This window comes from Cyprinus carpio, chromosome B19 (genome assembly GCF_018340385.1).
Source record: "Cyprinus carpio isolate SPL01 chromosome B19, ASM1834038v1, whole genome shotgun sequence".
Taxonomy (NCBI): Eukaryota; Metazoa; Chordata; class Actinopteri; order Cypriniformes; family Cyprinidae; genus Cyprinus; species Cyprinus carpio.
In genome coordinates this window covers 16,680,561-16,695,090 of record NC_056615.1, presented here as the reverse complement: position 1 = coordinate 16,695,090, position 14,530 = coordinate 16,680,561, and the positions used below count along the sequence as shown (strand labels likewise).

Below are 14,530 nucleotides of genomic sequence, written 5' to 3'. Positions count from 1 at the left end.
ATCAAATTATATTGAGCAATTCTGGTGACTTGTTTACACAAACACATTCATTATTTAACAGCCATCTGAAATCAACACTTAATCATGTATGTTTATTCAACATTTGAATCGTTTTGTAATGGTGCAAAACAGAATCAATTTCACAAATGAAGTAAACTGAACTATCTCTAAAGGAATATTTGGAGTTCAGTACAAACTAAGATTAATTGACAGCACTTGTGGGGTTATGTTGATTACCACATTTATTCAGCCTTTTTTTTTAACTCACCTCTCATTTTCTTTAGCAAAAACTGAGGTTACAGTTGTGCACTTACAATGGAAGTGAATGGGGCTCACTGTTTCAGTGTGACAGCCACATGATGTAGAGAGTTTTCAAGGTAATATGCTTTTAGTGAAGAAAAAACTGCTTAATCTTTTCTGTGGGAAGTTCTAATTGTACAAAAAAACTAAAAAATGTTCTGAACATCTTTACAGATCAAATAATACACAAATTTTAATAGAGGGATTTATGTAAGTGCTTTTGTAAATGAATTAATATTATCCTACAAAAGTGACCATGTTCAATTCTATTGTAAGTGTTTCACCGTACACTTGATTTAAAAAAAAAAAAAAGTTAATGATCGATTGATTGATTGCAGTCAATTTGATGCCACAAGTGCTGTCAGTTTAATCAGAGGAAATAATGTATTTTAATTTATTTTTAAATGGGATTTTAAAATTTAAAATTTCTCTGTTTACTTCCACTGCTAGAAGCTTTGTGTGTGTGTGTGTGTGTGTGTGTGTGTGTGTGTGTGTGTGTGTGTGTGTGTGTGTGTGTGTGTGTGAACAATGGGTAATCAAAAGCGTGGTAATCAACATTATGCCACAAATACTGTCTGTTTTAACAGAAGAAATCATTGCAATTATAAAATTATAAGCTTTACATTTCTGCTTTTAAATCCTCTAAAACATTGGCCCATTCACTTCCATTGCAAGTGCCTCACCACAACTTTTTTTTTTTTTTTGTGAGTCCAAATTATTTTTTTGTGCTAATCAATATTAAGAGTCACAAAATCTGTCGATTGAGCTTAACTTGTAATGAACCCAGAATATTAAGCATTATTAAGCAATGTCTGGGCTGGCAGAGATGAGGTCAGTTAAACAAACCAGCATAAACAAGGTCATAAATAAGCATCTCGGTGTGTGGCGAGGACAAATGTTAGCATGTGTGTTTATACTGTTGGCTTGCTGAGAATATCTGCTTTTTCACGACACCTTCATCCACAAGAAACACACAACAACTTGTTCTTCGTCACTGCAGCGGTAAAGCTACTGCCTGTCTAAACAAAGACCATAAGAAACAAAACAGGAGCACTTTAAGCCATTGAAATATTTTGCAATTCACCATATAATAAGTTTGAACTGGGAAGACTCAATGATGTAGCAATGACCTAGAATGTGTGCTTTTGAAATACAATGAATACGTTACACAATATAACAACCCCAAACCATGAGCACACCATCCAACAGATGCAAAAGCTGTTTCCCAATGGAAACAGTGACAAAAATCAGGCATGTGCAATGAACAAAGCATTTGAGGTTTAAATATAGAACCTTTTATTTCCATTTAGAGTAAATAGTATTGAAAATCTGAAATAAGGCTTAAATACCTACAGAACGTTCGTATTTAAATAGTCATTAACACTTTACATGCCCAAATCCAGTGACAATGAAAAAAGTCCTTGTTTTTTGTGTGTTGTTATTCTTCTTTTTTCATATTTTCCCTTGTAAGAAAGAGTTCAAGTATAAAAATTCTCAACAGTGTAAAATAGCCCATCTGATGCATATTTAAAGCAAAAGAAGCACAGCATCCATCCTCGACATTGACAATACATTCTAGTGTATGAAGCAGCATGTCCCTTAGGTTTCGCCAGGTCTTTTTTTTTTTGTCCTTTTTTGTCTTTTAAACAGTTCTGGATATGACAAATGGAGATAACATGCCCGAAACAACAGGCCTGCAATAAAATAAATGTCATATGATAGGCATTACACTAGCTGATATTTAATGTCATGTTCTAAAATTCCAAATGTATAAAGAAAAAAAAAAAAAAAGAAAAAAAAAAAAAAGAATTGTACAGTGCACATACAGAATTGTATCTTAAATAAGTCCTACACCGACATTTTTGGTTGAGTATGTTAATAATACTACAACTAAGCCTACTCAATAACTTATAATAATAATAATAATATGCCATGAGATGAATACATTATATCCATACAGTACCGCTTCTAAGTCAGTGTTCTTAGAGCGCAACATAAGTCAACTCAAAATAAATATCTTAAATAGCAGATGTCTTTAAATAGCATTACAAATGTGAGGCACACAAAGAACCCTCGTACGCATGGATTCGGATCCTTTCGCTATAGTGCTGTTCTGTAAAGAGTTGCTCATTGAAATACATAGACCTTATTACGTGTGCTGGTGCTCAGACATATTTCTTAGTGAACATATAAAGACCAGGCCAATAGCGGTTCATTGGTATAGGGTAAAAAGCTTGCAGGACCCCCCCTCCCCCCTTATCATGGATCCTCGTCGTGTTCCAGATAAAGATCCGTCACTGATATCGGGAGGATGCACAGGTCTGTCCTCAAGCTTCTGGACCCTCTCTAGGAGGATAAGAAGAGTTGACAGACCCGGAGCAGGACCGGGGTCCAGGGATGAAACTGTGACAGCTCAATAAACGAGCACCAGTGATCTTTCCAGAGCAATCTGACTGTGTGTGTGTGTGTGTGTGTCAGTGCCTGTTCCTTCCAACACAGCAATTGCTCCTTGATTCTAGTACTAGTACTGAGCAATGCCCCGTGCTTTTTTCCCTACGTAGTTATCTTTGTGTGTGTGTTTATGCGTCCTCCCTCACCCACAGACAGACATTAATACTTAAATTTGTGTGTAACGGTGTACATGTTAGTGTTTTGTAAGCATATAATACAATACGTCTCAGTCTTTTTTGTTTTTTCGAGAGTGCCTTCAAATTGTTCGATGCCCATTGTGGGGGAGCAAAAGAAAATCTCTCCTGTTCCTGAACTTTGGTTTGTCCCCTGGCAGCCTGTTTGCTTTGCATAGGTCAGGAGGTCAATACAGGAGTCAGAGAAAGGGGGGACATTCAGCATCAGATAGATAAAAAGGTAGTTCACAACACATAAAACATGCTAACACTGGATCTTTCTCCATTTCGCCACAGTTAGGTCTACTATCCCTGATTGGCAGAGTGTGTCGTTTCTAATTCGCTGAAAAATGCTCCACTTCCCTGATGATCAAAAAAAAAAAAATGCACTTGAGAAGACCAAACAAAAAGAGCCCTCAAAAATGAGAATAAATATAAAGGCAAGGGGCCCTAGAATCAAAACAATGTGGGACATTTCCAATTGTCCTTCGGAAAAACGGTCGCCTACATTAAATGACAGCATCGGGACTTAAGGTTTCGTCTACAACGCACCTATACCACAGTGATTAGTCGCTGCAACCTCCTTTCGCAATAAATATCCTACTCTAATATTAATTATAGTAATAAAGATAACATGATAATGATAATAGTAAAAAGCTAGATTCTGTCCTTTTCTGCGATCTTTTTTGTTTGTCTGTTTTTTTTTCTTTTATCACAGCAAGTTGGAAAGCAATGGAGTTCCCATCTCACTAATAATCTCTCTATCAATTACTATCCCCCTCCTGTATGCTCCTCGTCTTCCTTCTCTTGCAATCAACCCACAACCAGCAACTATTTTCGTCACCATCCTCTTCATCATCTAGTAGCAGTCGTTGGGCGTCGATTCCCTGCCCTTCTTCCATCCGTCTCTTTGGTTGCTATTGCATCCGTTCCGCTTGCAGCTGCTGGGGCGGGTATTGACCGAAGGCCGCAGCTGCGGCTGCAGACCCCGGCGCGGCGGTGGCCAGTGGCTGCTGCATGGCGTAGCCATAGCCGGCATTAGCTACGTAGGCGGTTGCAGCGGGAGAGGCAGCGTATGGGTACTGCTCGTAGGCTGCAGCGGCTGCAGCGGTTGCGGCACTGGCGTACTGTGCGTAGGCTGCACCGGTGTAGTCGATGTAAGGTGAGGACGCGGTGGCGGAGGCCGCCGCTGGCTGGATGTGAGGGATGACCATACTGGGCTGCATGAAGGCCTGTGGGTACACGTAGTGAGTGGGGATCCTGTGAGAGACAAACACGACAGCATGTTAGCAATGCATTATGGACACATCAAATACAGAACCACAACCACAGCGCGGCCAAGCACCCCATTTCCACAATTCAGTAACACCAAGGAAATGCCTGCTAGTGATTATTAGAGATATAAGGTTGCCAAAATAGACATCTCTCTGTACAATTGTAATTTCCGTGCCATTAGTGGTACCAAATAATTACTGTCATCAGACAGGTTTTTTCCAAATTCACCCATGTGTCATCGGTTAAACAAGCGGATGCCCCACCCCCCCAATGCCATGTTGGGCTTATCAAGATGCTCAAACAAACAGAGCAATCTAAGCTAGTGTTTACATTTAAGGGTGAAAATGTATATATATTTTTTTTTTTACATAAAAATAACAAATAAATCACCCTCTAACATTGCGTAGCCTCTGGTTGGAAACCACTGAAATTTAAATTCCTGAAGAAATTGAATAAAATTTTTTTCAATGTGTTGGTTTGTGTTTTTAATATCTATTAACTCAATAATACAGGTTTTTAAACTAATGTTTTGTTAGCTAACAGCTTCGTCTTGTATTGTAGTTTAGCAAAATCATCTGCTGAAGTCTATTGCAGATATAGATACTCATATGTGTATAACTACAGTTGCAGACACACAGGCAACTTGCTCTCAAGTGTTCTTTGACCATTCCAATAAGGCGGACGGCTTACGTATAGTGGCCCATTGGTCAGATGTCCCGCCCCCAAACTCATGTCACTGGTTGAGCCACTGTTGCTATGTGAGGCTGGTCGGGATTCTCAAACAAAGAGAGCAATGTTTTGATAGCCCCTCACTGTTTACACTTTACAACATACAATTGTCTTAAAGTTGTCTGTACTCTAACTTGGGACCGGAGAAAATAATTCAACATCCTTTTAATACTTAAAATGGTAAGTTAACAGATCATCTGTGTGAATCATTGGTGTTAAAAGTCACATGCATTCAACACCCCTGTGTCCATCCTATGAAATGGGAGAAGGCAGGACCCAGGAGAGGCGAAAAGGAGATGAGGGGAGCATTGTGAATATGTCAGGGCTACTTTGACAGCTGGACAGTTTTCAAAAAGGGACGTTGCTGGCTGTTTCCCCCTCCGCACTTAGACAATGAGCCTCAGGCTGGACAGCACACACAGAGGGGAGATTTGATTAAATAAGCAATCAGGAACAATGAGCCCATTCTGTCTTTCATTACGTACCCCGTTGCACTTTCAGAGCGCTTCTCACATTTACGGGTGAGAACTTCTAAAATTAGTTCAGGGATGACAGAATGCATTGAAATGCCTGACGCACTAAATATGATTTAATAAGGCAATACAACTATATTGTAAAAGACAGTGATATCTGTGAGAATTTAGGGTTGGAGATTCTCATTAAAAATTTAATTAGTTTATAATGAAATTTGTCTTTAACGAAACAGGGAGCCATGGCTGTTCGGAAGCAACATCTACTCTGACCTGCACAAATAGAATAGGAATTTCCACAATGAGTTTTATTAGATAAGATGGTGTTTATGACTAGAATTTGAGTTCGTTAAGATGGTTTGAAAACGTGAGAGAATGGTTCTATCATGGCAACCCTATTTGTAGCACACCATTATAACAATCAAACCTCAACCCCTGACCACCCCCAAAATCAAACTCCAAAACCTCTGCCCCAAATGAAAGAAAATAAGCATACCACAGACGTCAAGAAAAAAAAGGGGGCAACAGTATTTATTACCAACTTCAACTCAAAACACACAACCACTCACATAATGCCATAAATGAGAGGAATGAAACAAAACCTTCCTTTTTCGCACTCAGGTCAAAGGGCAAAGATGCTCCTATGAAATCTTTCATAGATGCCTTGCCAGCCTGAGGTGACAGCAGGGATTGTGTTAATATAGACTACCAAAAAGAGTCAAACACAGTGAAAATACACTCAGCTTCAAACATTGAGAAGTTCACATTCAACCTGCACAGGCACCACAACAAAAACATCACCACACACAGGTGACTATTCACTCATTTAAATGAAATGCTTCACTCATTTAAAATGAGGTTCATATTGTGAACAGACATCTCACAGACATTCATTTTGTGATTTACATATGTGAGAACTTTAAAAGAACAAATTATTGGTAAGCAACTTAAAAATGATCAATTAAGGGACAATATTTGCCCTGGATATTATGATCTTAAGATTGCACCAAAATATGTCAACAAAATATTGAGTTTGCCCATGCAAAAGTCACAATGGGTAGTTGTTAGGGCATTGCTATGCAGTTTGCTAAAGTACTGTGGCTGGTCACCGAGATGTTTTTGACTCTAGATTGTATAAAGAATAGCTTAAGCAGTAACCTTATAGCAAACAAATAAATGCAGTAAACCTTCTAGCACTTAATGGATGTAGCTAAGCACATCTCTGAATGTAATACTCTTGCTCAGGGCATGTCTATCACAACATGGTCTAATATTAGGTTGGCGTTGTTCTGTTAGTTGTTAGTACATTGGGATTCATACTACCAAACACGCTGTCTAAAAGCAGTACCAAGTTACACAGAAACCTTGCGCAACCATTTTGAGTTAAATAAAATGCAGCTGACTCAAGACCACAGTCAGTGCAGCTCTTTTAGTTTGAGTGACAGAGAGGGCTGAACGCTATTTTCTGCTTCCTCTTTCATTCCAAACTAGAGTGCCGTTTTCTAAATGCAAGAAGATTTTACCTTCTACATTTTTATCTGTTTGTCTTTTGAGCCCTTAGGAAAATCTACGCATCTTATCAGCCTTTTTTGTCACATGTCTATGAGCCCAAATAATCAATGATTTATACAAATAACCTACTCCCACTGAAAACTATCTATCAGATTCTTTAAAATAGAGATTAAAATAACTGCTGTTACTGTGCTGCTCAACAGTGCACATAAATGTACCCATCTAGAGCACTGCAGGCCAGGAACCTTGAAGTTTGTGTCTAAATAAAGGTCAACTTCAGACTTGAGTTTCACAGAAGACACCTGTTGTCATCTGTGAAGATCTCAGCTGTGCAGCTAAGATCAGGGAGAAGAGAACTAGACTTCAAATTCACCTGCATGATCTGGTTAGGCTGTTTTTACACACTATGTGTGATAATGGCCTGTTAACGCTGAGCTAATGAGAAACTCTACAAAGAAAGTTGCAGAACAGGCATGACTTTGCAAATTTCAAACCTGACCCATATTACAGTTCCAATTTGACTACCAACACCGTTTGGCTGGGTTTGGCCCCTGAGCAACCTTTTCCAACCGCTTCAAGGTTAAAGAATGATGCCACTGTTCATTTGACACGCAGCTTCCTGACAACACTGTCAAAAAATGCACTGGTGCTAGACGAGAGGTGCCATCTCAGCGGCAATGTGGCACATGTTGGGCCTTGTTGAGTTTATCTCCAAGCTAAATGTCAGGAGCGGCCCAACCCCCCAAGCCGAGAATGAGTTTGTGACAGTGACCGGAGCCAGAGAGATAGATAGAGGGAGAAAAAGAAAGACAGAGTGTTAAAGAGTGAGAGAAAGCTTCATGCGACTGCAGTGTCAGCACTACAGCCTTTGTGCAGAACAATGGTGAAGCTTGTTTTCCTTAACGTCGCACGGGGCCATGTGACGAAGGCTCGCGCAGGGGGCTGTGGCATCCAGACATTTGTTTGTCACAGCAGAGGGCTCACAACACTGCAAACACATGCATGCATGTCACAAACAGACACACACTCACCCACACACATACGCACACGCTGTGGAATCCTCCACAGATTAAATGATGACACCGAACGCCTGCCAGATTTTTAATATGCCTGCTGATCTTACACTAAATTGTCAAGTTGCCTCTAAACTGTTGTTTCTTTGTCTTTCTGTCTTTGGCATGATATAAACTACTGTTCAAAAGTTAAGGGTCAGTAAAATGAATAAATTAATAAGAAATTAATACTTTTTTCAGCAGGTATGCATTAAATGCAAAAAAAAAAAAAAAAATCAAAAGTGAGTAAATACTCTAAAATGTCGCAAAAGATTTTGATTTCAAATGTTTTTTTTTTTTTTTACTTTCTACTCAAAGAATCCTAAAAACATATACATCAGGTTTTTTACAAAAATACTAAGCAGCACAACTATTTTCAACATTAATAATAATAAGAAATGTTTCCTGAGCAGCTAATCAGCATATTAGAATGATTTCTGAAAGATTGTGTGACTCTGAAGAGTGGAGTGCTTAAAATTCTAATAATTAAATAAAATAAAATATAATAAAAAAAAGTTTGTGTAAAATAATAAATACAGTAACATTATGAAATATGGTTAAATAAATGCAGCCTTGGTGACCTTAAGAGACCTCAATCAAAACATTAAAAAATGACCAACCTCAAACTTCTGAACAGCAAACTTACACGAGCAGTCAGGACCGTTAAAAAAAAAAAAAGTAATAAACCGATAAATTAAAAAAATCTATCATCATTTACTCACCCTCATGCCATTCCATACCTGTATTTTCTTTCCTGAGACATAAAATAAGACGTGAGATCCGAGCTCTTCATTTCCATATAGTAAATATACATGGAGATTTTTTAATGGCAAAAGAAGCACTATAAAAATGACAAAACTGATTTGTACTCAATACTTCAAATCTTCAGAACCTATTCAATAATTCTGTGTGAGAAACAGACCAGAATTTAAGTTATACACTGAAAAGACACAAAAGATCCCATTGTATTTGGTGTCAATGCTTAAATACGCTAGTTTTGCAGTTCATTTTCAGCAAATAGCTACTTAAATGTCTGTCTTTTCATCACACAAAGCCATCATATGGCTTCAAAAGACTTGGAATATAGCGTAATCATTGTGATGCTTTTATAGCACTTTTTTTGTTCTTTTTGGAGCTTAGCAACATAAAAATGATCCACTTTTGCTGTGTGGAAAAGAACATCTCAGACATGCCGTTTTCCATCTCTTTTTGCATTTTGCTGATGAAAAAATATACAGGAACAATAAGTGGCTGAGTAAATTAGTATATTTTAAATTTCTTGTTTGGGTAAGCTACCCCTTTAAATTTTCTGGTTGGTTTTGTTTTCCTACAGAAATGGTCAACAAGGAATTTACAAGGAGATCATCACTGAAAGAGAAACGGCAGGACTCTAGAGGCTCTGGATCCACTGCAGGATGCCTTATAGGGCTAGAGTAAAGAGACGACAGAGGAGAGACACAGAGATAGAGCAAGAGCTGGAAAAGGAGGAGAAATGAATTGACACAATGGAGATGGGAGAGAACAGTAAAGGGTGAGCATGTGTCAGTCTTTGTTGTGAGTGTGACAGGACTCCCAATCAGTGAGCAAAATAAAACCGCAACGTGCACGTTTGTAGTCGGGCTGGTGGGTTGGCGTGAAGAGGGATCAACTACGGCACACAAAACAAAATGGCACTCACTCCAATAAACAAGACACCAGAAAACACAAAAAAAGTGAATAGAAATTAAAAATAAAAAAATAAATGAGCAAAAACATAAGCTCCAGCAATAAAAACGTGAAGAAAAAAAAGAAAGCAAAGTAAAAATCACACTTTGCTCCATGGCAAAGTTATCACTTCTCCACAACACGGAAATTCAGCAGCCCAAAACCAGCCTTTTTTCCATTAAATTAAAAAAAGCACACAGTTAAGCTATCAACACCACTTCATAACGGTAAAAAGGCACACACAGCTCTATGTACTATTAAAAGTGAAAGTCCAAACCAAAATAAAACCAACATACATGCATCTGTAATCACCATTTTCAAGCTTGTTTGTGTGTGTTTGAGTCTACAGGTACTGTAGCTACAGATCTGCACAAAGCTCTCAGAGCTATTCCTCAAACCACCAGTTATCTTAACCCAAATCGAGCCTGTCGGACCAGAGAAAGATAGACAACATTGAGTCAGGCTATAGTGTCCAGAGTAAAAGATCTTCTTACTCACATACACACACACACTCACACACACACTCAACATCAATCAAAGTATTAAATAAGCTTCAGTAATTATGAATAAGCATTGAACGTCATGTCTTCCCTATTATCAATTTATAAAAATACATTTGTTCATGATGCCTCTGTGAGTTCATAATCTGGTCCTAAAACTGGTTTGATGTTTAAAACTACCTCTGAACACATACATAATACATTTTTGCTGTAACTCACCCATATGGTCTTTGGATGAAAGCTGGGTGAATCTGAGGGACACCGAAGGTAAAACCTGCACGCAAAAGAATTAAATACCAAATTAACATTTTTTGCAAAATTCCTATATGTTACAATCCCAACCTAAGCTGCTAAAGATGTCTGTAGATGAAGTTAAACATTGGTGGAACTACCGTTTTGTCGAAGTTTGTCAAGTCAGCAGGACTGTATACTTGAAGTACAATAGCTTACAGTTAATTACATCATTACATCTCTAATCTACTTTACACTCAGTGTTTACCATTAAGACCTGAAAACCTAAGGTGAACATCAGCGCATGTATAAACAAAGAAACTACAGAACTGAAAAATGCCTAAGCTTTTGTTGAGACATAAATGTACTGTATCTGCGCTTTGTCGGTCAAACCTTGTAGGGTTTACTGGGAGTCATTGTGTCAATAAAAGAGCGATGCAGCTAGTAACCAATGGCTTCTTCTCATGAATATTATCTGTATGTCTTTGCTGTTCATAGCAACACATAGAAGCCTCACCTGGCTGCATCACCCGTGGCTTGGCTCCGAGATAAGCCAGGTTAACGTTGGCTTTCCTGCCGTCGATGATGGGGTTGGGGTCTTTACAGGCTCTGTCTGCAGCGGAGCGGTCTGCCATAGTCACCTAGTTTGAAACAGAACAAACAGAGAAGTGTGGTGCATGAGAGATACACATTAAAGCAACAAATGATCTATAAAATAAAGGGTGTGCTAATTATGGTAACATAAATACAAAAACAAGCTTCCATGGCCCTATTTGGTAATGAATAGCCAGAGAAAATCATTGCAGACTTCACATAATTCGTTTAAATAAACCCTTGTGACCTCTGCCCCAAATGAGGCTTTAAACACAAGATGGTGTGTGTTATTTGGTGTTTATTTAATTTTTAAGATGTCTGGCTAACAAAATCATTAAAGACAGGTCACTCAAGGCTTTCTATGCCTTGTTTTGGATATCCTTGTGAAGCAGGCAGCAGGTTTATTGTGAAATCCACTAGGGTCCCTTTACTTCTGCTGTGTGGATTGTCAAAACATTACAAGTTGGCTTGTTTACTCAGTCGCTGAGGAACTCTTATCAGGGTGCTTCTAGTCAAACTCGACAGCTGAGCCAACAAGGGCCTGTTTTAGACTTCAGTTGTGCAATTTGTTCGGTCAGGAATGATTAATATTCTGACTATTAACATGCAGCTTGAATTTATACTTCGTATATTAAGATTTAAAGGGGCCGCCGCCGTTCATTCAACTTGTATGACTTTCTCAGGATAAAAAGGAGATTTTAGGGAAAATGACAGTCTGACTCACAATTCACTTTCTTTATATCTTTTTTTTTTTTTTTTTTTTTTAACAAAATGCACGTGAATGTGGACAAGGTTATTCAAGTTTCGTGTTCGCCACAACAACATGAGTGTAAGTAAATGAGTGGGGTGAACTGTCCCTTTTACAACACAGGTTTCAATATCAGTCTGTAAAATAAATGCATGCAGGTAGAATGAAATAATTGTAAAAGTTTAAAACATTTAGCGGCCACTTACTAAAGAAATAAAAGTATTTGCGCAAGCACGCGCGTTCCGCACAAACTCAATGCGTTTGGTTATAAAACAACTAACGTTAGTGATTTGCCATTTAAATGTGTTTTCATGCAAAGTTTACGTTTGAAAGTCATGGTGGGAATACTTACAAATCCATAACCCCTGGACTTTCCAGTCTGTCTGTCGGTAATTACCACAGCTTCTTCTATTTCGCCAAACACTTCAAAATATTTCCTCAGACTGGAATCCGTCGTATGATACGGAAGACCACCGACAAATATCTTGGTATAAGTGGTGTCCTTTTGGGTGGTATGCATCCTTACAAATGCTCGTGCAAAAATAAAAAAAGGGAAAGACGGTAGTGCAATTTAGGACTGATAATGACCGTACCACTCCTTTAATATTCCGTTAAAATATTCACTAGAAGTTACAAAAAGCGATTGCTGAGAAATATAAAACGCACGCGCGCAGATAGGTTTAATGTCAGAGGTAGGTTAATGTGGAGCGGATTGAGCCAAGGATCATCAGGTGAGTCGAACTCCTCTTCCAAACTGACGTGACTTCTAAAAAGTGCGTGTGACCCATTCCTAAAAGCACCCGGTTTAACCACACCCAGATCATTTTGAGGGAGGTACGAGCACGCTTGACCCCACGCCCACTACACGCGCTTGAACAACAGCTGGACTGCGCACAACGGGCATCTGTGTGCCTTTGTTCAAGAACTGTAGACATTTCATACAGTTGTTGTTTCAGTAAACGCATGTAAATTTGTGTGTGACAGGAAAAATACTCCAAACGCCACGCTTTTCTAACAGTAACCTTGCTTTAAAAACTAAATTAAACCAACCATATGGTTTTAGGTTTAAACGGGTCTCCCAGCCTTGCCAAACTTGTCAGCAAGTTGTTCTCCCAACCAAACCAGCTGAAAAATGCCTTAAAACTTTATAAGAGCACCTGAATACTGTCTGAAAACCCAGTGAAACCAGCCTACAGACCAGACTGGAAGACAAGCAAACATGCTTGTTTAAGCTGTTTTTCCCCAGCAGGAAACATTGGAAGTTTTGAGATCTCTAACAAAAATATGGCTTCAGGCAAAAACTAAGCATGACAGCGCCAGATCTGTTACAAATAGCCTAAACTTAATTGCTAAATTCAAAAAGGCAATGGCTGTAATGGCTGACACAAATTGGGTTAACACTCCACTCCACATGACCCAGTGCATAAGAAAATAACAAAAGAATGACTTAATTATTATTATTTTTTTAAATGAAACCATTTGTCATTTTTTTTATTCTGAATATACACAGTATACATGTATGTGTATATATATATATATATATATATATATATATATATATATGTTGTGTATATGTAAAATATATAAATGTATTTATAATGTACACTAACCCAGCACCCACTTGATATGAATATAGCATTTTAACATGCTAACATATAGCTTTTTATGTCAAAATGGCAAATAGAGAATATTGCTGAATCAAAAAATCAGTATTGTCCATGGAATTTAATGCGATTTCATCAATTTAGAGCAAAGTATTTAAAATGTTGCTAACAAAAACAAAACGTTTCCAACACACACCTTTCACACTTGGTCACTAATAATAGACATGGCTATCTGTAGATAAGCACAGAAGTAAACCCAGCATATCTTATCAGGCTGATCTTGGCAGGTGGTGGGTAAGAGAGGTAAAAGAGTTCTTCAGGTGAGAATCATACACACAGATGTGCTAGAGAATGGACGCGTTTCAAATGCTGTTTCATTGAAACTAAAAACAGAGCGAGCGTCTGGGCATGTTTTCTGCGTCCCTCAATGAGTATTTGCAGCATAAATGCACTCATTTTGTGTTGTCAACACCTTTCATTTCGCTTCACACTTTTTTGTGCACTTTTGATTACCATTTTTTTTTAAATATAAAAAATTTAATATTGTATTTTGTTATATTTTTAATATCTTTAATAACTTTTTAGCTTTTTTGTAACATGAATTTGTTGAAATATGCACAAGTCTCTACTTCATACTTCAGGACACCACTCCTATTTATTGCAACATCAAATTAAATCAGTTAATAATTCATTAAAAGTATAGTATAGCATTCTAATGTTTCTTTGACATAGCCTATGTGAAAGGCACATCTTTACAACAATTACAACTGCTAATGTCAGACCATCTCGATCTCCTTCAGGACAAAAAGAACAGCCGATTTTCTAGGTCTCCATATAATTGGGAGGAACGTGATATATCACCAGGTAAATTATTAAACAGCCTTCTCATTTAGACCATACAACTTCCAAAGCACTCGGGTGATGGAGTTTTTGTGGAAGCTTGCAACCCGAGAACTAGTCTGTGTGGTGTGACCAGCCAAGCCATGTGGAGATCCTGACGCCTGCGGATGGATAATTGAGGCTTTATATAAAAAATGTCAGGTAGGAACACGATCGAGAGCATCCATGAATCAACTAATTTATTCATGCTGGGCCACACGCTCATTAAGCTGCGAGTGGAGGCTCAGTGAGGGAGATGGCTTTGTGTTTCAGCACAGTTACAAAAGGAGGCCTATCTTCTTTCAGGA

The 14,530-nt window shown here is 38.2% G+C and overlaps 1 protein-coding gene across 1 annotated transcript; it reads right to left on the bottom strand.

Annotated features, from left to right (window-relative positions):
• Nucleotides 1-1,572: 1,572 nt before the first annotated feature.
• LOC109111220 (RNA-binding protein 24-like) lies at nt 1,573-12,524 on the bottom strand. Its single transcript, XM_042744722.1, has 4 exons — nt 12,092-12,524; nt 10,915-11,038; nt 10,386-10,440; nt 1,573-4,184 (listed from the first exon to the last, which is right to left on the bottom strand). The coding sequence occupies exons 1-4, from the start codon at nt 12,257-12,259 to the stop codon at nt 3,842-3,844; spliced, it is 690 nt and encodes a 229-aa protein (XP_042600656.1). The 5' UTR covers nt 12,260-12,524; the 3' UTR covers nt 1,573-3,841.
• Nucleotides 12,525-14,530: the final 2,006 nt, after the last annotated feature.

Bases quoted from the DNA above. Each gene is read 5' to 3' on its own strand.
- LOC109111220 (XM_042744722.1), bottom strand. From the start codon at position 12,259: ATGCATACCACCCAAAAGGACACCACTTATACCAAGATATTTGTCGGT. The intron at 11,039-12,091 runs GTAAGTATTCCC...GTTTCAAACTAG, and splicing joins AGTCCAGGGGTTATGGATTT to GTGACTATGGCAGACCGCTC. The intron at 4,185-10,385 runs GTGAGTTACAGC...TGTCTCTCACAG, and splicing joins TTCATCCAAAGACCATATGG to GATCCCCACTCACTACGTGT.